The 27,080-nt window shown below is 38.6% G+C and overlaps 1 protein-coding gene across 2 annotated transcripts; it reads right to left on the bottom strand.

Moving 5' to 3' along the window:
• Positions 1-672: 672 nt before the first annotated feature.
• Positions 673-27,009, bottom strand: LOC135479141 (importin-5-like). 2 transcript variants are annotated; one of them, XM_064758895.1, is made up of 28 exons: positions 26,889-27,009; positions 25,145-25,225; positions 24,330-24,522; positions 23,844-23,946; positions 23,031-23,127; positions 22,649-22,753; positions 21,148-21,273; positions 20,719-20,839; positions 20,012-20,099; positions 19,198-19,304; positions 18,750-18,874; positions 18,319-18,408; positions 17,321-17,494; positions 16,512-16,612; positions 15,823-15,940; positions 15,253-15,336; positions 13,681-13,813; positions 8,925-8,986; positions 8,261-8,417; positions 7,445-7,617; positions 6,907-7,018; positions 6,596-6,651; positions 5,307-5,429; positions 4,686-4,760; positions 4,197-4,341; positions 3,477-3,705; positions 2,821-2,962; positions 673-2,112 (listed from the first exon to the last, which is right to left on the bottom strand). In XM_064758895.1, exons 1-28 carry the CDS (start codon positions 26,967-26,969, stop codon positions 2,023-2,025), a joined length of 3,291 nt encoding a protein of 1,096 aa, XP_064614965.1. In that variant the 5' UTR covers positions 26,970-27,009; the 3' UTR covers positions 673-2,022. The 2 variants fall into 2 exon arrangements, with proteins under 2 accessions (XP_064614965.1, XP_064614966.1); XM_064758896.1 differs by lacking the exons at positions 24,330-24,522; positions 26,889-27,009.
• Positions 27,010-27,080: the final 71 nt, after the last annotated feature.

The raw sequence follows: 27,080 nt of genomic DNA, 5'->3' as shown, positions 1-27,080 counted from the left end.
AGAGCCTGTTGAAATAATTACTGTACAACTGTCTTGATATTTACAAATATATATATCGATCAAGCCAAATATGTACTGATTTTGTGTGGCATAATACAATAACTGCAAACACAGGCGGTAATTGCAAACCAAGGAGGAAACTGTACATGACTACGAGTATATGCCTGGAATGTCGGCATTCTACTTTGTGGTAATGCAATCACAAAGCTGGATGCACCACACTACACTGGCACGGAACAGCTAAACTTCAGAGAGGATAAAAATTTACCCACAACAAAACAATTAACAAAAATAAAAGCCAAAAAAGTAACACTCAAACATTAAGGTACTGTTAATGCATGTAGTCGTGGGGAGAAATAAAAATAAAAATAAAACCCCAAAAATCCATAAAAAACTGCAACTTATTTAACTTTGAAAAATTATTATCTCCAATCTCAAAGATATCCAAATTTACAAACAGCAAAGAAAATCAGCTACACTTGTGTTGGAGAAAAAGACATTCAGATAGTGCAATATTTCACCTTCAAATCAGCTACAAATTGGCATAAATAAGGAACGCATCACACACACTCCCTGCTAGAGGCTATCAATGCTTGACAACTTTAGTGCGTTTTTGTGAAAATAAATTGATGCATGCTACTTTTGTGCAGGAAAACTGAACCTTTTAACCTTTTAACCTTTTAAGTAAAAATTAACATCTCGAGCCGTCAATTACTTAGCGTATCATCATCCTAAACTATGATTTTCTAACAATGTAGCATGGAGACATGGGTAGAGTATGTACTGTGTATAGTGTGTACTGTGTACAGTGTAAGTCTACTGTGTACGTCAACTGTGTACTGTGTAATTCCACTGTGTACTGTGTAAGCCAGTTGTGACCTCTGCAAGCCTACTGCCTAAACCTGATATGAACTGTTTTAGTCTACTTTATAAGCCTGTTGTAAGCTGTGTAAGCCAGACGCGTAATTTGAATGTCTACTATGTACTGTGTAAGCCAGTTGTGAACTCCGTAAGCCTACTGCCTAAACCTGATGTGAACTGTTTAAGTCTACTGTGTAAGCCTGTTGTCATCTGTGTAAGCTAGACGTGTCATGTGAATGTCTACTATATACTGTGTAAGCCAGTTGTGAACTCTGCAAGCCTACTGCCTAAACCTGATGTGAACTGTTTAAGTCTACTGTGTAAGCCTGTTGTCATCTGTGTAAGCTAGACGTGTCATGTGAATGTCTACTATGTACTGTGTAAGCCAGTTGTGAACTCTGCAAGCCTACTGCCTAAACCTGATGTGAACTGTTTAAGTCTACTGTGTAAGCCTCTTGTGATCTGTGAAAGCCTGTTATGTAATGTGAGTGGCCTCTGTGTACTGTGAATGGATATGTACTGTATTGGCCTTTTGTGTATTGTACTGGCCTTTTGTGTACAGTGTAATCTATACACTGCCGAGGAGTTCTCCAGGTTAAAATAACTGGCATTTAAGACAAGCTTAGCGCAGAGAAACTTCACGCACCAAAAATCCGTGCAAAATAACCTGCATTAACCGGGCAAAACTCCAGTAAACAATGTTCACCAAGACATTCTCTGTTCCTCTGCCACTTTTTTCCACATTCTGTAGCCTTTACGACCAGTGTAAGCCTGTTGTGTATATTTAATGTGTTAAACATTTTAAATTTAAATTTAACACATGCGTTACATATATAAAGTACTGGCATTTTTATTAATGGGTTCACTAGTTTCGAATGGCAATAAAATCTCTCAAATTTTGTAGACTCACATGTAACAACCACATTATACATTTTAATACTCCAAGCTATCCTGAAATAGAAGAAATATATTCAGTACAGCATTTTATATATATAAATGAAAACAGTGCACATGAAAGTTTCTTTAAACAGTTCAAAAAAACACTTCATTATGAGAACTCGTGGATTCAATGTCCAGAAAGAATTTCTGAATTGCTTTTTTAAATCCAGGCCCGATCTTTAAAATCATCTCCCCAACAGCTGGACGTGATTTCTCCGTGGTTTACTCACTACACATGATGGCTGATGTGAGAGCTGCCTGCTGATCTTCTGAAATCTGGTTCAAACACGTCTGAAATATCTCTGCATTTGTCTGAAAATTTACCAAAAAAAAATTTAAAAAATGGAAAAATATAATCCAAGTGTTATTAATATGCACTACTTTGATTTGCGCATAATGCCGGAATTAAGATTTCATCACCTGTTCAAAGTCAATTTTTATCAGAGATGTGATTTGTGATTAACGTCAACACTCATGTTTCAGTAGCTTCATTACATCCAGTTTTCTGAACTTAAGTAAAATTGTACGTAAAATTGTACATCAATATGTAAGTTACTGAAATCGTAAATTTGGTAATTTACAGCAATTAATAAGCACACAGAGCATTAGCGATGAAACATCCTTTTCACGTCATTGTGCTTTACATGCCTGAAAAACTTCATGTCAACACATGCTGTACTTTTTGTAATAGCACCCCTAACATTTTGTTTAACATCGATTCTAATACACACTATACAGACTGAGGAATTCGGTAATTTACGGTATTTAATATGCACACACAATATCAAGGATGGAATATTCCCCCTTGTGTTGTTGTACTTCACACATCTGCAAACCCTGCTCCCAATACCAGTAGTTCTTTTTCAGACACCACCCTAACATTTTGTTTAAGATTGCTTTCTATATTATTGGACACCTACATTCAGGTATAAATCCAGCTAAAAATCAAGACATGAAATGTTGGAATGCTGGAACCCTAAAACTAAACTGGTCCGAGGACCATTTATTTTTTGGACTCACCTTAACCTGGTTAATAATCATCAGCAAACGTTTATAAATATCAGAATCTTTCTCTACAGACTCTTTAAAGAACACTTCTCCAACGATGCTCAGAATACGTGGCAAATTCTGGTTGTTCTCGCCCAAAACCATCGGATGATTCCTACAACACACGAAGAAGCTTGTGTAAGACGGTCCACCTGAACATTATTTGCTCTTCTTCTCCGAGTTCATCATGAAGTATATTGGAGACTATTCAAATTAAGACACCACTTTCAAATTAATATGTTTATAATTAATATTAAAAAAAAAAAAAAAAAAAGGGTTTAGACCACTGGAAAAACCACAACATTTTTACTTTCACTGTAGGTGTAAATATTTGAATACAAGAGCCACATACATTGTCAGAAATTTCTTCTACTGGCACAACATATATTGCAATATTTCTACAAAAAATGTTTACATCTGAGAAAGAGAAAAAAAGACTTTAATTTGACTGGCTCTGCCAGTCAAATGTTCTAATTTAGGTAGTGTCGTTGATTAAAGGCGTTTCAATTCATGACATATTTGTCTCAAAATGGTCCAGAATCTTACTTTTTCAACTTTACTGCTGAGAAAATGAATTTCCATAAATAAATATAAATTTGAATTTCCAAAAATCTTCAAAAATAGCTTACATTTCAATGAGATCACACAGGAAGTTGTAGATATGTACAGCTTCATCATCGTCCTCAGTTACTGGTAACCATGACAACCAGTCAGGAATAATTTTATCCACATCTACTTGGCTGCGGTTGTACTTGCAGATCTTTGTTACCGCGGAGATGGCGTTCTCTGTTGGATTGATATTTTCGACTGACTTACTTTCCGGATCTTGAATGACTTGGTACAGTAATGGAATACTCTCTGCCGAGGAAAACAACAACAACGATAAACAGTAGTCAGCATCATCAACCTGTTGTAAATATGATTGGATAAAAATCAAAAGCTTACTTGCTTCCTGATAATGAGTCACTCTGGTCTATATCTATATTAAGAAGACCTGTTTTATTATTCAAACATACTTTATCTTCCTTTACCCAGAATAGCTACATTTTTTCAGCTGATGCAGTAATTTTTAGACAACATTCTACAGTTGTACAGATTTTGGCCCAAATGTATTTAGTCAAAAAAAATGAAATTTACTGACATCAGGTGTTACTTTTCCCATCATAGGGCTAATTTATGCTCATTTATTTTAGCCTATCTACTGTATGTTGTAAATATACATAAGAACAATGCCATCATTTGTGGGTTTAGTAAATTTGAACTAATTCTGTGCACATGTAACAAGTTATAATCACCCAAATTTCTTGGTTCAAATCTCAGATAACCATGTTCAATAATGATTAACTCACGCGCACAGGCCTGGGCGTAGGCATCTCCTCCAAACTGTGCCATCACACCAATCCCGTATGCAGCAGCCTGCCTTACCTCCCCTTGCTTATCACAGATGTACGTCATTAGGCTTGGCAGGAAGTACTCCTGGTATTTCACAGAATGCTGGGAAATCAAAGTCAATACATCAATCAATTATAATCAACATTGTTGCAAGCCAACGGTTGATCAACCAGATGTCCCATACATTGTTAGATTTATTCAATATTTTTCTAACATCATGACATCTCAACTGCTTTCACTGAGAATGGACTGAAATGTAATGTTGTCTCAAGAAGGTATGGTGGACCATCTTCACTAAACAAGCATTCAGGGAAAGATCACGGCTTTTTCTTGGTGTCTGAATTTTGTCCTCTGAACAAAATTTTCAACTGTTGCTTTCTGCTGAATTTACGCAAACACATATCATAAGACAAAGGTATTTATCAACCAATGCTGAGGTGACTTACTGGGCCGGTATGTTCTAGTACATCATCCCAGATACATAAACCCCACTGTCTGTCAGGCCAGGGTCGACTAGGGTCCTGTAGGGAGAGAGAACACAGTTAGCTCTATGTGCCATCTCTGTGCAAAGGTGTGTTAGAAATACAAATACATTCCATAAGCTTTTACTAACAGCTTTGAGCAGATATATTTCACTTAAATTAAAGCAAACAAAACCATGGGGCTGTTTGATATGTTGTATTCAAGAAAAAATAAGAAACAAAAAACAAAAAGAAAAAAAAAAAAAACAACAAAAAAATTGGTGTTTTACGCCTTACTCAAAAATATTTGAGCATTTTGGTGGGCTGAAACCAGGGGAAATCCAGGATCACCCGCAGGTTGCTGGAAGACCTTCCCACGTACGGCCGGAGAGGAAGCCAGCATGAGCTGGACCTCAACTCACAGTGACCGCATTGGTGAGAGGCGCCTGGGTCATTATGCTGCGCTAGTGCGCTAACCGAGCCAGAGAGGCCCCTGCATTGGTGAGAAGCTCCTAGGTCACTGTGCGAGCTGGCATGCGAGCTCTCGACTGGATATCTATTTTTTAAGTGCTTCAAAAGATATATTTACAGTGGTGGACAACTTACCAATAATTTAACGAAATGTGGTAGAAGTTGTTCGAACATTGGTAAGAATGTCTCCTTGTGCGTGCCAAATAATGAATGTACCACATCAGCCACTTTACTCAGAATGTATGTGTCTTCATCATCCTGAAAAAGTAGATCCATGAAATGGAATCTTTAAAGAAATAGGAAACACCTGTTTCATTTCCTGTTGTTATACACAAGTGACATGAATAACACTAAAAAGTGAGGACAGCAAAATGTTGGTGACCAAGGATAGTTGCAACAGTCGAGGACCAGTCTGGGAGGCCTGTACCCCAGTGTGAGCGATCAGTATAATAACTCCAGAGCAGTGCAAAAATTACCATAACTTTCTCAGAAATGGATGTAACAACCAAAAAAACTTAAACTTTCTCTATCAGTGAAGTCATGTATGAAGTTTCAAAATGTTTTGGAAAACTGGAACTATGTGTGCAGCTTGTGAAACTGAATGTACCAAGTTTTAATTAAATAATGAATTTTAATTTTATATTTTAATCAAGAATAAGATGAACTACGGCCATCAACTACTCTGTGACTAGTGACTAACAGTACTCTGGTATTAAGTGACTGACAGGTTTAGCCTTACAGTACTCTGGTATTAAGTGACTAACAGGTTTAGTCTAACAGTACTATGGTATTAAATGACTAATAGTACTCTGGTATTAGGTGACTAACAGGTTTAATCTAACAGTACTCTGGTATTAAGTGACTAACAGTACTCTGGTATTAAGTGACTAATGCGTTTAGTCTAACAGTACTATGGTATTAAATGACTAATAGTACTCTGGTATTAGGTGACTAACAGGTTTAATCTAAAAGTACTCTGGTATTAAGTGACTAACAGTACTCTGGTATTAAGTGACTAACAGGTTTAGTCTAACAGTACTATGGTATTAAGTGACTAACAGTACTCTGGTATTAAGTGACTAACACTTTTAGACTCGGTGGGGTTCCTAGTGGTTTTGGAGGATTATCGGATAATAAGCTGAGGGGGAGATTAAAACCTTGATCTCTTTTCAGGCTTGGCTTTAATCTCTTAATCTGGATGGCTTCCTGTAGTTTCTGTTTCTTCCGACTGCGTTGATTGGACTTCGGTGTTATGACTGTGTTCCAGTTGATCATGTTGCGAGGCAGGTTGATGTTAGTAACTACATCAAAACGTGTTCATTAAGCTGGAAGTTGTATATTCACAAGTCAGACTTTCCCAGTGTACATGTACTGATGGAATATCACCAGGAACAAGGTGACAACAGAATGTGTGACTTTCTTACCTCGTCTAGCAAAGACTCCTCTACAACATCATCATAATCTTCATCTTTTCTCTGGTCTGAAAAAGAAAACAATGGGAAATGTTTTCATTTAAGGTGTATCTATCTCTAACAAACCATGATCAAGACTGCATGTTATGAAAACCTCCCAAATATTTTACTACTGAACAGACAGAAAAAAAACCCCAGCTTTATCTGGAATGTATTTGGAAGAGAAAACATCATATTCATCATATGACAAAAAGTGTACTAAGATATAGCTGATGGTACCTCTCCCCCACCCCCATGAACTGGGATAGCCCATGTTTTCTCACCTTGTCTCTTTAACTGGCGCTCAAAATGCTCCTTCAGAATTCTGTCCAGGTTTTGTATTGTGCTAGACATGTACTCATCTGACAAACAGCCCTTCCCCAATGTCTCTATACACTATCAACAAAAACAATTGTCACAAAATTTCAGGAAAAAAAAAACAAACAGAATAAGATAAAACAGAAGACAATATCACAGTTCAAATGTACTGATTTGGCTACTATTTCGTTAGACAAGTTCTTAGTACAGAATGAATCCACGTGTACTAAATCAGATATTTCTTTTGCTCCTTGAAAAAAGGCAACAATTTTAGGCACAAACCTGCCCATTAAGGTACATGCTAACCAGTACACATTTTTTTACTTTTAATCTGACTAGGGTTGTATGCTGCTTTTACTTTTTTTGAATGCAAATGTGCAAAACTGACACAAAAATTTCTATAAAAAACAAACAATGAACCCATACTTTAGAAAAACATTTGAAATTCTTCTTTTTGTCCAAAGTTTGGACTCCTAGTTACAGGTTGAGTGCACATGCGCTTACCTTCGCCAGAGAGTTGAGATGCTCGGGCAGGACATTTTGTTCAGGCTCTATCTCCAGAGCCTTCAGCAGCTGTGGACAGATATAAGCCCACATGTCTACCACATATTGCTCTCCCTTGATTTTGGCACATTCCAGTAGATGGGGTAAACTCTCTGCTGCAGATATCCGTACATGTGACAAAGGTTAAGGTCATCTATTACTCTGAGAAATGAGTATCCTAATGGTCTCCAATAATGACCAATTAGAGCTGCTGGCAACCTCTCACATTATGTAGCATTCTTAGGGAAGCCATTTAAATTCAGATCCATTGAGTACTTTTAACCTTGAAAATTCAAACTTTGTAGATACAGACACACCTGGGTATAACTCTGCAAGAAACTTCATTGACTCAAATGATGGGTAAGCTGCTATACTTTCATGCGGGCACACCAAAATTCAATACCCTTGTTGCTGAAAAGAATGCTAAAGAAAATCTAACCTTTTCTCTCACAACATTACTGTGTTTCACCTGATTTTTAGTTTAGCATTTTTTAAGTGACTGCTTGATTCTGACTGATTCATCACCTAATAGGGCCACGTACCATTTTATTTGCGAATTTTGATAAATTTCTCATCTGAAAAACTTAAAAGTGTTGTGTATGCATCAGAATTATCATTTTAAGACCTTTATGTTCTTCTGAAAGCACATTTTTACCTACCAAACTTTAGACGAAATATGGCAACTTCATATTCGGGATTACTCATCCAACCATACTGAAGGAAGAGGCTTAAACCGTTTTTCCATTTACTCAATAGATTTTTCAAACAAAAGGATATCATCGTGGAAGTAGAATTTGAGAAGTGGGACCATGATTTTGACGACCTCCTCTGAATATTCTGAGAAGGCCTCCTTGAGTTCTCGGGCGTAGCACACCAACATCTGACACGCAGTAGCCTTCTCCTCTAAACCCGCTGTGCGAATGCCAAAACTTTGCTGAAAACAAAAACAGAGAAATAAAATATTTCCAGTAACTCACCCTGACAAAAGCAACTGTTTAAAACTAGGTGCATGAGTGTCATAAAATTGTTTAAGTAATTGATCTATGTTTCTTTATTCATTTGATTGGTGTTTTACACCATACTTAAGAATATTTCACTAATACGACAGTAGCCAGCAATATGGTGGGAAAAAACCGGGTGCAGAGCCCAGCGGGAACCCACGACCATCTGCAGGTTGCTGGCAGGCCTTCCCACTTACGGCCGGATAAATGGCCTGTAAACAGTCCATCTATCTGTACCCTGACCAGTTAGTTTTTCACGTAAACAAAAACAATGTGAAATGCAATTCAGGCACCCTGAAAAATAAATGGTCAGAGCAGAATTACAAGGAAGCTAATCAGATAAACTCTTCTTGATTTAAACACTGGACATCTCTGATCATCTTAACAACTGAAGCATGTTCTAAATGTGAAAATATGGCAGAAATCAACATTGAAAATACCTGTTCTCCCAGTGTGACAAACTGCCAGTCTGCATCATTCTCCAGTGTCTTCACATCTTCAGCTGTAAACAAACAAGATGGCATGAAACCATTTTGTTAACAACTATTCGTGGGTTCAAAACTGATAAAAGAATAACAGTTGCATATATTTGTAAATGAAGACTTCTTTAAGCAGGACTGAATGTAAAAATTTTGTCTGAAGTATTTTTGGAACATTATTCCGTGAAAGATACTGACCTAAAGTTTCATCTGTGACTAGGATACTCATTTTGAGAGATTTGAACTCTTAATGTCATTGTTAAAGGGTTAGTGGTTAGTTTGACCCAAGTCAGACATGGCTTTGTGAACTGGCCCCCAAGGTCTGAAAGTTTTGTGGACAGGACTGACATGACTGACTTTTCAAGAGCAAAAAAAAAAAAAAAGTAAAAAAAGCAAACTATTTTAGCAGTAGAGATTCTGATAATCTCCAATATTGACCAATCAGAATTGTAAACGATCTCTCTCTTGATTCAGCATTCTTCATAAATGACTAGTTTCCATGGAAACCAAAACTATCATGGACCATGTAGGCTTGTTTCATGTCATTATTAAGCTGGTCTCAATATTTTTTACATCAATATACACATATATTTGCGTCAGTATTAGTTGCACTCTGCAAAAATATGTTTCAGTCAGCGATGATGATCCAAAATATTTTCATAACAGATTGTATGAAATGAGCCTTCTAAACCCACTCGCCAGAGAGGGCTCAGAGGCTACAGAACGAAGACAATTTGGTGCAAACGGCGAATGTACACAACAAACAATTCCCACAAACTTATTTATTTCAATGTTGCTGAACATCACACTCAAAATTTTTCACTCATATGTTGGTAGTCAGTTAGGGTTAGAGTTTGAGCTTACTGGGTAAAACAGACCTCTGGCAAGTTAAAAACTTTCTCAAAGTTGTGGTGCACAGATTTCATACTGATGGAAGATAAGTGTTATTCTATGGACGTTAAAAGATATTATGCACACGGCCACACGAACAGAGCAAGCACCCTCAAATCGTTAAGAATCAAATACCTTGACAAAAAATATTGTAGTAGAGATTCTGACAGTCTCTAATATTGGCCAATCAAAGCTGCAAACGATCTCTACCTTGATCTAGCATTCTTCTTAAATGACCAGTTTCCATGGAGATGAAAACTGCCATGGACTTTAATGCAGGTTTTTCTCATGTTCTTCTTAACCTGGTCTCAATATATTTTTGGATCAAAATACATACACATTGGATTCTGATGACGTATATATGCAACTATGCCGATGTCCCAAAGTCGTCCTTGTGACAAACATTGTATGAAATGAACCCGTCTAAACCCACTGGCCAGAGAGGGCTCAAAGGCTACAGAACGTAGACAATTTGGTGCAAACTGTGAATGTACACAAACAAGCCATTCTCCCAAACTCATTTATTTCGTTGTTATTTTTCATACTTATATGCTGGCAGTCAGTTCTATGGCTGGAGGAAACTGGAGTGCCTGGGGTAAACCTTCGCAAGTTACGGGCAAACTTTCCCAAAGTTGAGGGGTACAAACTTCATACTGACAGAAGACGGGGATTTCTTCATAAATGTTAGAATACGTAGCACAAATGGGTAGATTGACTGAGTGAGTGCTTGGGGTTTAACGTTGTACTCAATAACTTTTCAGTCATATGACAACGAAGGAATCCTCAGAGTGCACGTAATGTGCGTCATTGTTGAAGGACGGATTTCCACCGCTCTTTTATTTCATGCTGTTTCACTGAGACGCCTTACTGAAGGCAAGTAAGCTGCCCTACCCAAACCATTATACTGATGCGGGTCAACTAGTCATTTCACTATCCCCTTCATGCTGATTGCCAAGTGAGGAAGTTACAAGTTCCTCTATTAAGTTCTTAGGTGTGATTCGACCCAGGATTGACCCTGGATCTACCGCCTCCTGAAGCGGACGCTCTACCAACTGTGCTATTGGGGCCGGTTCAAATGGCCAGATGAGCATCTTCAAATGGTTAAGCATCAAATACCTAGACCAAACCATTGTGGTAGAGATTCTGACAGCCTCTAATATCAACTAATCAGAACTGCACATGATCCCTACCTTGATCTAGTAGTCCATTTAAATGAATAGTTTCCATGGAGATGAAAACTGTCATGGACTTCGATGCAGACTTGTTTCAGCTTATTCTTAACATGGCATCAATATCTTTTGTATCAATATACATGTATATTTGTGCCAAAATCAGTAGCACACTTTTCAAGCATTTCAAGTTTCAAGTAACTATGCCTATGTCCCTAAATAGTTTTGTGACAAAAAGGATCCTGTCTAAACCCATGGGCCAGAGAGTAAATCGGTTCCCACTGTTCTCAGAGGCTACATAATGTAGACAATTTGAAGCAAACTGTAAATGAACAAACAATTCACCCAAGCTTATTTATTTCATTGTTGTTTAAAGCCATACTCAAGATTTATTGATCTGTATGACAGCAGTGAGTCTTACGGCTAGAGGGAACCGGAGTGCCCAGGGTAAACCACTGACCTTGGGCAAGTTACTGACAAACTTTCTCACAGTTGTGGGGTACAAACTTGATACTGATAGCAGACAGGCGGTTCTTTAACGAATGTCAGAACAAGTGGCACAAACGGCAAGATGAGCAACCTCAAATAGTTAAGAATCAAATACATTGACAAAAATTGACCAATCAGAGCCGAAAATAATCTCTACCTCAAATCTTTAAGAATCAAATACCTTGACAAAAAACATTGTGGTTGAGATTCTGACAGTCCCTAATATCGACCAATCAGAGCCGCAAACAATCCCTACCTTGATCTTCATAAATGACTAGTTTCCATAGAGATGAAAACTATCACACTTTTTATGCTGATTTGTCATATTTTTCCAGGAATGATGTATTTTACAGAGACGGTCATTCCGTTTACCTGTCGGCTGCCACGTTAAAAATTCCCAGAACTGAAAGCCCGTTTCCCACAAAAAAAAAGCCTTTGCTACTCACTTAGTACTGCTTAGTAAACATTGAACAGAGTTAATTGACCAAGGGCTTGAGTTGTGAGCCTTCAAATTGTGGCTAAGGTGTCACTAGGCGCTTGTACTTTGTTGCCACAAGTGGTCTCACGAAAAATGGACCTTTTTCAATCACTCTGTGTACAGCGAGCCTGCAATGCTATTCTGTAAGACGGGTCGGCAGTTGGAGATCACGTGGCCATCCTTTCGTGTCTAAAACAAAATGGCCGCCCAATGTTAAAGCATTGGGGAAAAGGACACTTGTTGCCACTTCGTTAGTGACCAGTAAGGCCTAGTTGTATAAAATAATGTCACGAAAGCTCTGCAGACATACTCAGACTATCTGGAAAGCTGAAAATTATACAAATACAACGGATAAAGGATCGCTTACAGCGATTCAAAAATTGGCATTTTCCTATGCAATAACATTGTGAGGACCATTTTCTTCACCTGCACTGTTCGATATTAAGGAGATCACGTGGTCTCTAGCTTTCGATTCTTCTAACAGAATCTGCCACGATGAACGGGAAGTAGCACAGCCAGTGAATTACATGTAGGACAGAAGGTCAATGAAGGTCCTTAACCAAGGAAGCAGTGATTCGTATGAAATTCGGATTCTGAGATTCGTTTGACTGCATGCAGGTAGGGGAGTTAACTCAAAATGACAAAGTTACAGTACCCAGTTCTCTCCTTTCTTTTTTTCCATAAGTTGCCGTCAGATACCTCAATCATTCAGTGACAGGTTGAGGAACTATGGTAATTTTTATTTTACAAAGTAAAGGAAAATTAGATCTGCAAGAAATGCCAAACACCAAAATTTATTTGACGAAATGCCATTAATACTAAAATTATTACAGGTAAATCGGTTCCCACAGCAGAAATTGTTTGAATCACAAAAAATTTTTCCCACCGTTTCCCAGTTCAAAAGTACATGGAATGAAAAAGTGTTTCCCAGCAATTCTGAAATCCTCATGCCTGACAGTCCACTTTATATCTGACAAACTCATAGTTAACCCTGTGAGCTCTGGTTCTAATTGATTTGTCAGACAATATTTGGAGCAGGTTTGTGCATAAGAAACCAAAGCATGATGGGCCAAATGAACATTCTTTGCTTCTGCTGAGGCATAGAATAAACAGAATTCTGATCACAAGAGAAGTTCAAAGGTCACAGGCCCCAGTGATCCTCTAGTACCCTCAATGAGACACCAGTAAATCCATGTAAGAAGTTTACATGAATTTGTCTCTGTGGATTTGGATATTTAATACCTGCAAGTCAAATATCAATTCTGACTAATAGAAGGTACTTAAAATGTAACGAAAATCTTGTTTGACAAGGTACATTTTTGGAAGACAAGTTCACAAAGTTTTACAAAATGGTTCTATATAAATTTTGGTAGTATATGGTTTGACCATCTCTAGCCAAAGATGGCAAATGGTTAATAATTTGTAGTAGAGATTCTGACAGTTTCTAATATTGACCAATCAGAACTGCAAACGATCTCTCCCTTAATCTAGCATTCTTCTTAAATGACTAGTTTCCATGGAGACGAAAACTGTCATGGACTTAGATGCAGATTTGTCCTGTATCATTATTAGAATGGCTTAAAAAGCTCTGATTTCAGTTCAAGAAATCATTCTGACAATAAAATCTACTGACCAAACACACCATGAAGTGATCAAACACTAGAGATTGTTACTGTTGTCGTACACTTACAGTCGACAAGCGTGACCTCTGGTTTGATGGATGCAGCTCGTAAGACAGGTCCCATGACAAGAGGGAGGTACTGCTGGAATTCTGAGCCCAGTATCTTGCACATCCTTGCCCAGGCCGAGATCATGTACGAAACCTGAAACAAAAAAATACACCATTTACGACTGAAACAATGAGGAGATTGATTTTTCCCTCTGGAACGTATAGCTTCTCCGTGATAAGGCAGTTATACAATGTGGTATGAGGTCACAACCATCCATTAATCGAATCCTGTATCATATTCAATAGATTTATTTATTTATTTGATTGGTGTTTTACGCCGCACTCAAGAATATTTCACTTATACGACAGCAGCCAGCATTATGGTGGGTGGAAAGCGGGTACAGCATGGGGGAAACTCACGACCATCCGCAGGTTGCTGGCAGACCTTCCCACATACGGCTGGAGAGGAAGCCAGCATGAGCTGGACTTGAACTCATGGCGACCGCATTGATGAGAGACTTGTGGGTCATTACGCTGCGCTAGCACGCTTACCAACTGAGCCACGGAGGCCCCCTATTCAATAGAAGTCTGCAGGGTAGAAAATCTTTCAGCCAAATCAGCTGAAATGTCTTCAACTAACTCATCACCACTGATGAAATGCTTAATTTTGGCCATTCTGATCCAAGATTTGATACTTTGAAAACTCTGATTTTCCCATAAAATCAGCTGAAATTTCAAATCCAAGAATCTTGTCATATCATGAGTGTGTGTCTTTCCTTGTAGTAGGCCTATACCCATGCCAATGCATTTCTAGTGCTGCTTCACTAAAATGACATGTCAAAGGCACCAGGGAGGATTTCTTTCTTGCAGCAAACTGACACTAAGTCAATCAGTTTTTCCACTGTTACTGAATTGACACATTTACTGAAGACATATTTAAACCATTTTGATGACAGAGGTTCAGCATACATAAAGCATATGTATACTTCAGGGTAGACAAGACAACATGGGTGAACAACTGTTTCTGTTTACTGTATGATCATAGCTTTTTTTTTTTTGGCACATACCCTTCTCTTTGGGAAGGTGATCCGCTTGTCATAAATTACATTGTTTGGTGTTTACTATGGCCCTTTGAATCACCGTTAATGTTTTCTAATTAGGCAGTGATGATCATTTCTCTGTGTGCACAGATAACGGAGACTGTGTAAGTCTACGTAAAGTTGTCTTCCCTGATCAGTAAATATAAACAAAGGCTGTCAACTTAAATTTAAAGCGGCACAGATATGATTCTGATTGACTGTTGTGAGACACATTGAAGTCCAGGCAATGCTGAATTTTGGGTCTGGCAGATTTCTTCAAGCGTGACGAAGGTTGCAAGATTTAACCCAGGAAACCCTATCTCCACTGTCAGGCAATCAGTTGATTCTGTATCCCTTTAACCATTATCAGACAAAACAATTTTCGTACAGGAAAAGACTTGATTGCAGCATGTATCAACTAAGTTGGGCTTAGTTCCAACTCCATGCAGATTACGGTATGTCCCCTTTCCACTCCCTCACCTTCAGCCTCCCCTAGTATGCACTCTTAGCTTACCTGTGGGTCATCCTCGGCTAACTCTTGCTGATCAGTCTGCGTCTTCACCAACAACTGCATCACCTCTGTACAGTCCTGCATGAACTGTGAACACAAGGAAAACATGCGAGAAGCATGCGAACATTATTCGTGTTGGCCAATATCTTTTTCTTTTGTTGACTTTTTGGAAAACCGACAACCAGAATATGTTAGAGAAAGAGAGATTATCTAAGTAAATACAAATCTTTTAACTTAAAATACCGACCTCACAATTAGTTCACAAACTATCATGCCTTTGTATAATAACAGGTTTCGCATTATTTTTTTTTTCTTTATTTATTTGATTTGTGTTTTACACCTTACTCAAGAATATTTAATTTATACAACAGAGGTCAGCATTATGGACGAAATGGGGACTATTCGCAGGTTGCTGAGAGGCCTTCCCACATGCAAAGGTTCACACTCTAAACCATCTACTCATTTTGTACTTCAGTTATGATTTACTAGACACTCTTGGAGGTTTATCACGTTGAAATTGTTCCCAAATGGTTGACGAGATTTCTTCTCCAAGCATCTCTACGTCTTTGGTACCTTATCTTTTCCTACAGCTAATCCTATCAGACTGATGCACTCGATTGTCTTCCCCCTCAGCAGTTTCAGTTCTGTGTTAACAGCGTTCTGCATGATGTACTTAAGACATGGCATAAACCTGGAACAAGAAAAACCTCAGAATGGTTAAAGTGTTTACATTAATAACTGTAAGACCATAAATTTAAACAAAACATGTCTACAAACATTTTTTACTGAGATGTTTCTGTCGTAGAGACTCTGGCAGCCTAAGATATCAATAAATCTGAAGTGCAAACGATCTCCACCATAATGTAGCATTCTTATTAATGACAGGTTTCCATGGAGATAAAAACTGTCATGGAGTTGATGCACCAATAAACAGAAGACATTTATATTTCAAAATAACCAGACTTAGATAGAATACAAAGATTTTTTTTTTAAATTAACTATTTAACTATCCTTTAATTGCCAATTTAAATTTGATATGTTTTTAAAACTATGATCAACACCGGCAATGTGGCTTAGGTTTGTACAAGCTTAGGAATCGAGGCAGACCCTTTGGGAGGCCAACACCTCTTGCCATGAACCGGACACACATCCAAAATTCAGTAACTAAACACCCATTGTTAGCAGAGATCTTGTGGCTGGAAGGAGAAGTTTACCACATCAATAGGCCAGTGAATGCTTCACAAACTCCATTTCACACTTACCTGTCATAATAATCTATGAATTTTTCCTCCACTGTGTCTGCTACAGAAGCCAGTGTGGTGACCACCTGTTCTAACACCAGCTTTGTGCCCTTTTCTAACAACTGCAATTAAATTTGTGAAAGTCTTTGTCTTGGATTGTATAATGATAGCACAAAACAAGGAAATTTGTAAAGATCTTTTTCTTGGATAGTACAACGATAGCACAATACAAGGAAATTTGTCCAAAGGTCTTTTTCGTGGACTGTATAATGATAGCACAAAACAAGGAAATTTGTAAAGATCTTTTTTGAGGATTGTATAATGATAGCACAAAACAAGGAAATTTGTGAAGATCTTTTTCTGGCTTTGTCTAAATTATTGATAGCACAAAACAAGGAAATTTGTAAAGATCTTTTTCTCGGATTGTATAAATTAATGATAGCACAAAACAAGGACATTTGTCAAGGTCTTTTTCTTGGATTGCCTTTGACATTGCTGAGGAAAAACAAAAAGAATTCAAAACTGACGCAATAGCGCATTGCGTTGACCACATCTGACAGGGGCAGCAAACAGTCTACCCTAAATCCTCGATCTTTTTGCAACTTTTAGTGCATTTGCGACAAAGTTGAAGAATTACGGTAGGGCAAGGAGTGTTCAATTTTCCAGAATGTCTGCAATATATACTTATTTGTGTGATTGGGTTTTACGGCGTACTCCAGACTTTCAATCATACAACTGCAGCCAGTATTATGATGGGAGGAAACCAGACACCACCACTTTAAATACAGGAGAAACTCTCTCTCTCTCTCCCCTCCCCCCCCTCCCCTTACCTCTTTAAACTTAGCTGTGAGGACTTCTTCTAGTTTGTTGATGATGGCATCTAAGTAAATCGCCAGTATAGACTTGGGACACTCCTCACTGAAGTTCACAAGAGCTGCCGCGCCGTGGGCCTGGACACGGGGATGGTTTGTGTCGTCCATGATCAGCAGTAGACTTGGTACCACCTGTAAATATGCATCAATATCACATACCTAAACCCAAATCAGTGAAAACTGGATTCCAGTCTGTAACCTCTGTATTAAGGGGCCGATCTGCTATTGCTAGACAGACATTTTACCTGAGTGACATTATGTTAAAGGAGAAGAAAACTTAAATAGCAAACAAATACCATTGAAAAGTGTATGCAATTCCTCACATGTGCATGCCATAAAAAAATTCTAATATGTACCTCAAGCTGCTAAATTATAAATAAATTCAGCGCTAAAATCTGCTGTGGGCATCTCTATTTTGCCTAAGAACTAGTCCTGAAGTCTTCTGTGTTAGGAGGAGAATTTCCATCGGAAACTGCCAAAGTGCAGTTGGTACATTTCCGGTAGAACTCTTCATTCCGCTTGACGATCGGGTTCCGAGTTTACACGAACAAGCTCACAGTTTTAACGACTCTCACTGGTGAGAGGTAACACCCCCAGCATAAATTACAGGGTGTTAAAGACGGAGGATGCCACGGATTCAGCGATTTATGCCAGCTTTGCCGTTTTCAGGCTTTATGTGTATTGTGAGGAAATATCGCAAAATTATGCAGCAGGCACCACCAGATAGAAAAAAATGTGCTCTTTTCAGCCTATAGTGCCATGTTTTTAAGTTTTCTTCTCCTTTAAGCACCAAATAAATAAATAATTAACAAGCGCCATTTTAAAAATTTTCTTCTCCTTGAATATATCACTGCCTGGGAATACCCGCAATTCCCATCTGTCTGATGTTCTCCTGTTTCATTTCTTTGTTAACATGACATTTCACAATCAAATGACCAATTTTCAGAAAAGTTTACCTTATCGTGGAATTTCTTCTGAAACACCGGGCCAAAGTCTGTAGAGAGCTGACCCAGGGCATTACATGCTGCGTATCTCACTCGGGGGTGCTACCAGCATAAAAAAAAAAAAAACCCATTTAGAACAAATGATGCAGTTGTTCACAGACAATGCACACTTCACTGTACTGTATCTACATCTGCCTCTTTAAGCAACATACAATCAAATACATGGAGGTTTGTTTGCACCTTAAAGACCTGTGAACGGAAAGTCAACGCTCAGTTTTAAATTTCAGCCATTTTATCAATTGCTCTACAAGATCAAATGCAGTAATTTAAAATAACTGATTCTTGATTCAATATTATTTCATTCAACTTTATTTTGATCAATCATGCCTTCATCAACAAAATTGCTCATTTGCCAACATATGAATGACTGTAATGGATCTCACCTCATCTTTAACATAGGGTAATACTGCCTCCAGAACATTGCCTAACATCTGCTCCATCTGGGCGTGGCATCCTTCCCCACAGGCAGAGATGGCCATGAGCGCTGCGTGACGGTAGCGCCAGTCACCTGCAAAACAAGGGAGGTAATCAAGCACGCAATGGAAATTCAACCCAAGACAATACTTTGTTTTCATCATGATAATCTAAAAAAAATTCTGAACATATATTAATATAATAATATCTTTTATGACTATTCATTTTTAGCAATGTTTTAACATCAATATTATTACCCACAAACTTTGTTATTATAAATTTTGTTACCATAGCACCTTTCTCTTTTGGCAGCTCGAGATAAGTTTAGCGGTAAAGATATAATTTCCAAACTTGTTTTTCATCGAAAGTCTTTCCTCAAAAACACACTAAGACAGCACCAGATCAAATCTGACTTACTGTTGACCAACATCTGAGGTATGTTGGCTATGATGTGTGGTAACATGGTCTTGCCCCCTAAACCACAGGCTAACCTGTCCAGGGCACTCTCTCCCGAGATTGCATTGCTAAACAAAAACACAAATTACAGGTGATATCTCAGGTGAACATCACTGAGGATAAATACTGAGTTCCTGGGTTCTTATTTTAACAGTTTTCCTCTAAAAACGTGGAGTTCTTCCAACAATGGAAGTGAATGTCATCACTAGGAATCGGGGCCTTAGCACTTCTGTTTCTCTAGAGCGTCGAGTGTAATTCTGTGTATTTCAGGGTGTAAATTTTTTTTTTTTACTGCCAGCCTGCCGTTTTTGGTGTACAAGTGCATGCTTGGTATCAAAATGATGGAAATTGTCTAAGCTTTGGGCAGATATGAGTTTCAATCACGAAAGTTTGAAACTCTGAACAAGAGGACACAAGAAGACAAGTGGTGATGAGGTTGTGAGTGACATCCCCTTGGCATTTGCTAGACACCCCTCCCACCTGCTGGCATAGAAAGGTCCAGATTTTGATGGTAAACCTGTGAAGATTCATATGGCTGTTTTCTCACAGGCTGGGCCAGGTATGCATCAAAGTTTATTGGCCACGACATGTTTGGGACTGAGCTACAGCGCTAAACGTCAACACAGTGGCTTTTAAAAAATTTCTGGGGGTGTGAGGCTACTAGGTCAATGAGACATACTGGATTGATGATAATCAAATAAAAATCCCATTTTTGCAATACAATGTCTTTTCTGAGAGTTTATTAAGGGTTAGATTTCCATGACAACAGACTCACCTGTCACCATCTTCCTCTTCCACCTCATCTTGTAACGCCCAGTCGGGATCATCTTCCAGGTCTACCATGAGCGCCAGCACCTGAGGGACTGCATGTACGAACATTGAGAACAGAAACACAGCCATGCTTACATCAAATAAAATTAACGTTTTCATTCCTATTTTAAATGCTACTACAATGTAACTTTCGAGATATGGAAATATAATATAACACTTTGAGATATATAATTTCACAACAAATTTTAAATTTATTTACAATAAGCAATTTCAAAGGAAAGAGTTACACAGCTGTGATCATATCTCAATATGTTCATCTCATTAGGTATTCAAGTTTAACATGATTTATTTATTTATTTGATTGGTGTTTTACGCCGTACTCAAGAATATTTCACTTATACCACGGCGGCCAGCATTATGGTGGGTGGAAACCAGGCAGAGCCCGAGGAAACCCACGACTATCAGCAGGTTGTTGACAGACCTTCCCACGTACCAAGTTTAACATGATGTTACCAACAAAAAATACAAGAAAGTTTACATTCTGACATGAAGCAATTGCTATTAAATTTCTGTTCACATTGTTTAAACAAAAAACAGCGATTTCGAGACACACTCAACGATATACTACTGCAAAATACTACTGAGTTCAGAAATTTATTAAAGTGACAAAATCCTATGATCTGACTCAGGCTGAACTGTTTTCTGTCTTACCTAACAGGGGTATAAAGTTCCCAAACTTGCGAACCATAGCCGGGGCAGTCTCTGACAGCGTAACGATAACCTCCAAGGCCAGTTGTCGCCATTGGTCGTCAAGGTTTGCATCGGACACTGTCTGGAAAAAAAAAAATCAAAATATATAGAAAAAATCAAAATCAAAAAAATATAGAAAACAGACCTATCAGCAAGCAGAGAGTAAGTCTGACCAAGCCTCACACCACTGATTTATTTATTAGAATGTGTCTGGTACTGTATGAATCAGTCCCCTAACTAACAATGTGCAAATTTCATACCTTGATGTGGTCTTCAGAATGAGGAATGAGACACAAGTGAGGCCCACATTCTAAATCAAAAATAGGCAAATTCCATGTGAAAAAAGAAAAGAGAAAAAACGGTCTTGATGTTTTCAAGACTGTTTCATACCTTCATACATAAACCTATGATATTCTCAAGCTGAGGCCTCAAAAACTTGGGAATGTTCTCTGCCAAGTTGATCAAACTCTTCAACAGTGTGTCATCTTCTTGTGCAGCTATGCTTTCTGCTACTATCTGGAAAAAGCAAAACGCAATTCGTCCTTAGTCTGTGAATTTCTGCCGGAGCAGGCAACAGGCTACAAGGAGAAATCTGGCTTACAAGAAACGAGACAAGTTTTAAACCAGTGATTAACCAGGTGATTATAACCCTTTTGAGTTATGATCACTATCACTCTTAATTTTTTGTCTGTATAAACAGAAAATGTATCAGTCAATATTTTTCTCAGTCAATAATGTCTACAACAGTGTCGACCGGAGTGTAATTTCAGACTGAGCATTATTACTATAATAATTCCCTTGTGGAAGATGGCTTTGACAGTAAGTTGAGGTGAACAGGAAGTCAGCCATTAAGCTGAATTAATGAAGTAGTAATCCAGAATTGTTTTAAGAACATTTTGTTTTAGCAGTCCTGCTTGTCCTCATCCCACATGGGTGTAAGCATTTCTTCAAGCTGAATGTACAGACTTAAGGGAATGTACCTTGTGACTGATAGCATGACACTGCCGAGGCAGTTTTCCTGCTAGCTCACCCCGACAAGTCAATGCAGTATCCTGCCCAACATGCATGCATTGTGACATGGGCAGCAGTTCCCTGCTCATAAATGTGTGGCCCTAAATTTTATTGTTTATTTATTTGATGGGAGTTTTACGCTGTACTCAAGAATATTTCACTTATACGACGGCGGCCAGCATTATGGTGGGAGGAAACCGGGCAGAGCCCGGGGGAAACCCACGACCATCCGCAGGTTGCTGCAAGACCTTCCCACGTACGGCCAGAGAGGAAGCCAGCATGAGCTTGACTTGAACTCACAGTGACCGCATTGGTGAGACTGGGTCATAACGCTGCGCTAGCACGCTAACCGACTGAGCCATGGAGGCCCCGTGGCCCTAAATGAATCAGCTTAACACTTAAACCAAAAATCCAACATACTGCACTGATATCTGTCTATCGACTGTAAGACATCACACTGACAACTGACAGCTAATATGTATTTTGACGTGACAGCCAATTATCATGTGACACTTTCAATGCTAATCATTGGACAAGTTCAAAAGGGCTTCTACAACATGGCTGCTCCAGTGAATTGTCCGCCATGTCCCCAGTGCCGAACTTCCTCTTCTCGCATTTCAAAACTTAATAGGATTTTTTTACACATTTTCCTGTGATAACTGTGTCCTATAGCAGTTTTTCTAAGTATATATAGTGGCAGACTTTTTGTTCACTTTAAGGCTAGGAGCCTGATTTTAGTGATTTACAACCAACTTGGGCTTATGATCCTTTTGTGCCAGCAGGCCCAGACCAACCAGTATTTGGCTTCTACTTGTCTTCAAGTTTAAAGTCTTTAACCCAGATTTCGTTCTTATGTACACGCTAAAAGTTATAATTTTACCTCCACAACTCCTGGAACCAAGTCTCGGAAATGATTCAGGACGTTCGGCTCTTTCTCGAAAGCCAGCAGGAAAGATGTGGTGGCTTCTGACGCTTCAAAACGCACCTGAAACAACAACAACAAAACATCCTGACATTAGACATTCACAGTTGTACCTGGGTTCAGTTATGATAGAGAAGCAAAAGCATCACCACGTGAATGTAAGAGGTTTGCAAAAGCTTCTGTTCCTCTGGCTATGACATCATCATTATCCATTATATCTCAATTATAGCGAAATAACATTTTGATCCAACAACAACTTTTCTTACCAAATAATCATGCAATTATATTTGTTGAACTAAACTAAAATACATCATACTTATATTGTGCATGGAATTCTGACCTGTGGGTGGTCTCGGTCTTGTAGGCTCTGTGCTAACATTTGTTTGATCACGTCCAGGTAACGATTCTGCTGATTGCCAAATATCCCAGGTACGGCCCTGCAACATATATTCTTTGTCAGTGACAGGATACAGGTGTGTGGAGTCTGTATATCTGGACAGGACATTTGGCCAATAAATCTATTCTATCATCAATCTATTACATGGGTGAGTTAGTGCTTCGGGCTTGACATCGTACTTAACAAATTTTCAGTCATATGACAACGAAAGAGTTCTCAGAGTGCATGTAATGTGCCTCCATCGCTGTTTTATCTAGGGCTCCTTCAATGAGACACCTCACCGAAGGCAAGCAAACCGTCCACCCGAGCCATCATACTGATAAGGGTCAACCAGTCATTGCACTATCCCCTTCATGCTGAACCCCAAGCGATGAAGTTACAACTGACTCTTTTAAGGCCTTAGGTGTGACTCGACCCAGGACTGACCATGGATCTAGCGCCTCCCGAAGCGGAGGCTCTAAGATATTTCCATGTAAAACAACCAGTTACAGAAAAAAAATTTGTGTAGTCCTAATGACATTTCCTGAGAGAAGGCACACGAAATTTTACTTCACTTTAACAGATGTTTGCCCAATTAATCATTTAAAGAAATTTTGAAGGACACACAGAGTCCCTGCATAAAATTCAGGACATGACCGAGAGCTGCTGACAGTGTCTGCAATAATCACACTGGATTTAGATATTCAATACCATGTAAAATAAAATTCACATGCAGCCAGGAGTTAAACACAATTCTCGTTATGGCTAGACACTCACCCAAAGATGTGTAGAGCACTCTCCTTAAGCCCTGGGTCATCAGAACTTGCCCAGTCAAACATTAACTTCAGCGCCTCGGGCCAGGTCATATTACCATCGTCATCTGTTCAAAACAAAATCACAGAGATAAAATGTAAAATAAATGTAACCATAATCCAGAATAATTAGAATTTAAACAAAGCTACAATATTTAACTATTTTATCTGAAAAAAAGGAAAAAAATGCATGTCGTAAAAGATCAACCGTACCTATGCCTTCCACAGGTGATTTAAATATGCAACTTAGCGAAATAATATAGTGCCTAAGATTTCAAACATTTGTGTCTGTATTTATTTCTTTCTTTCTTTGACTGGTGTAAGAGAAGAATATTTCACTTACGTCGGTCGACAGCATTATGGTGGGAGAAAACTGGGCAGGGCTCTGGGGAAACCTACAACCATTTGCAGGTTGCGAGAACTACTTCATTTTAAACCAGTCCTATCTTACCAATCAGGTTTCTTGACAGTTCAGCCACAACATCGCACATCTTCCTTCGAACAGGGGGAGTTAACTCCTCCTTGACAGCCATCAGCAGCTGCTCTTTCACTGCTGATTTGAGTTCTTCTGGAAGCTGAGGCCATACTTCCTCAAAACTTGAACTGAATAACCTTCGTATTAACACAGCTGCTAGAGTCCGAGACTAGAGAAAAATATATAAATACAAAAATATGTACAAAACAAGCATAATTTATTCTGCTGCTATGTGCAAATCAACTCATGAGCAGCCTTTATTCGCTTGTTGTTCGAAGCTATACTCCTGGATTTTTCATTTGTAAGATGGTGCCCAGTTTTATGAGTGTGGAAACCACAGAGCCTAGAATAAACCACTATCATTGGGAAGTTTCTGATGAACTTTTCTACTACTGTACTTCTGACAAAAATTCTGACTGACAAAATTACATTTTTTGTGAAGTCACGACAATGGCCAATCCAACTAATGTAGTTTTTAACTTTAAAATATGCATTGACTGAACTGAAAGATGCTCTTTCATAGGTGAAAAGGTTGAGGAATTCAGGTATATTACACAGGCCACTTTGCATATTAGTGAAAACCAACTGATCTTCATGCATGATATATTACAAGATTCATTCTAACACAGCTCTCCTTGTCCCCAGCAAGAAATAAGATCTTGAACACACATTTCTACCCAGTTGGCTATCCGATCAATACATCTGAGCACTCCCACTTTATCTTATTTAAGCAATAAAAAAACACTAAAGAATGTTGTATTCAAAATTAAAAAAAGGTGTGTTTTGCTCACCTCAACGGAACGATCACAGTTCCTGGAGGCCTGGATTAAAAATGTTATCTTTGTTTGAGGTGGGATACCATCATAGGTTGTCTGAAACAAGAATTTATCTTCACATTACATATTTACGGACAGAACTGTCCATGTTTGGTGTAAGATAGCACCATAGGTTGTCTAAAACAAGAATTTATCTTCACAGTAAATATTTATGGACAGAACTGTCCATGTCTGGTGTAGGAAATAGCCAATCGACGTTGTGCTTGTGACAAATCAACATACAAAAAGATAAGGACGTAAGAGTCTGCAAACTTAAATCTGTGGAGACTAATTTAATTTTTTTCACAAATGCTTGACAACCTGCAATGATAACTGCTTCAGGTGTTTAAATGGAGCATGCTCTGACGTTAGTTTGGGGCCATCCTTGGCCAAACAGAATTTTAGCCAAACCTTATGTCTGAGCAATCTCAGACTAGTGTACACCATGCAGCTACCAGAGGGTATGATGTCAGTTCATTGAAGAATCTGCTTTTCACAATCACTAGTCCGAAAATTCGGTCTAATGATGGCTTATATTTACTGATACGCAGAGACCGCTGCCAGCCTTAGCCTGGATGATGTGTGCACTGGATTATGACAATGTATCTGTATTAAGCTAGCCCATCCGCAAAGCTCACTGCAAACGCAATACTTAAAATCCAAATCCACTTAATAAATGGTTTGTCCGCAAGCCAAGACATTTATGTACCTTTTGCAAATATTGACACTGATCTATATTCGATATATCCTTTGAAAATAAGGTCTGTTTTGAGCTACTCCCCACATGATGCGGTCTACTGGACTGACCTAAATTCATACGTCAATCATGTTAACATCTATTTAGAATCTGACATCATGTAAAAACAAATCATAACATTAATTAAGTATTCCAATCTACAGAACAGCTCAGGAGACAAAGATGGAGAACCATGTTGTTTTGAAAGCTTACTGTTGAGTGAAGTGCCAGATGCTTTTAAAACGACAAGAAATTGACTGCGAGGTTCGTTTTTCCACACCCTAAGAACTGAGGGTGTTTAATGAAGACGTGGTGACATTTGGGAGTAAGTCTCAGAATTAACGCTCAGTTTTTGACGATGACACTCAAGTGTTTTGTCATATGCAAGTCAGCAGAAGACTACGTTCCTATATAAGTATTTTACTACGGACAGCTTCTTGGCAGTGAACTACACCTTACCCCATGTTCAAAGTTCACTGCTGATTTCTTGGCTATACAATGACCATCTGAGAAACTGGGTCTGACAAAGCATGTACAGAAACCTAAGCTTTACAACTAACCAACCTTTTCAGTGAATGTGATCCCATGTCATCTAGCACCGATCGAGACAGCAACATAAAATTTGAAATCCACAACTACAGAAATTTTTTTTTTTTCACAAATACTAATATAGTAATGAATCTCGCGCCATATTTCTCTTGCGTATCAGAATAAGAATTTATCAAGAAACTAAATAAGTTTACAGTTCAGTACGGCTTGTAACTATGTGCCGACAATGTTAACTTTAATGCCGTCCTGGTGTATTTTGTTTCACTCACTAGTCTCGACTTCCACCACTGCCTCAGCATGCGCAGAAATGCACATGTGCGAACCGTCTAAGATTAAGCACCGGTATGGCGACCAGCGAAAGTTCCACTTATCTTCTCTTTACCATATTAACATTCCATCCTGATAACAAGTGAGTATCTGTGGGTTTATACCTACCTCGAAAGCTGTCCTAACATTGTTATCAGGGTTCATAAGCCCTTCTAACAATGAATGGAACTTATCCTGATCATCGGCCATGTTTCCACATTGGCGGAAGAGATAGCTGTAACCTCTGACCCCGCCGTTCCCGCGTTCGTCATTCGGCTGTTTCCGGAAATTTTCCGAACCAGACTCAACACGTGCTTTGAA

Source organism: Liolophura sinensis, chromosome 12, assembly GCF_032854445.1.
Source record: "Liolophura sinensis isolate JHLJ2023 chromosome 12, CUHK_Ljap_v2, whole genome shotgun sequence".
Taxonomy (NCBI): Eukaryota; Metazoa; Mollusca; class Polyplacophora; order Chitonida; family Chitonidae; genus Liolophura; species Liolophura sinensis.
The sequence above is the reverse complement of the archived record's forward strand: the minus strand, read 5'-3'. Positions and strand labels throughout refer to the sequence as shown.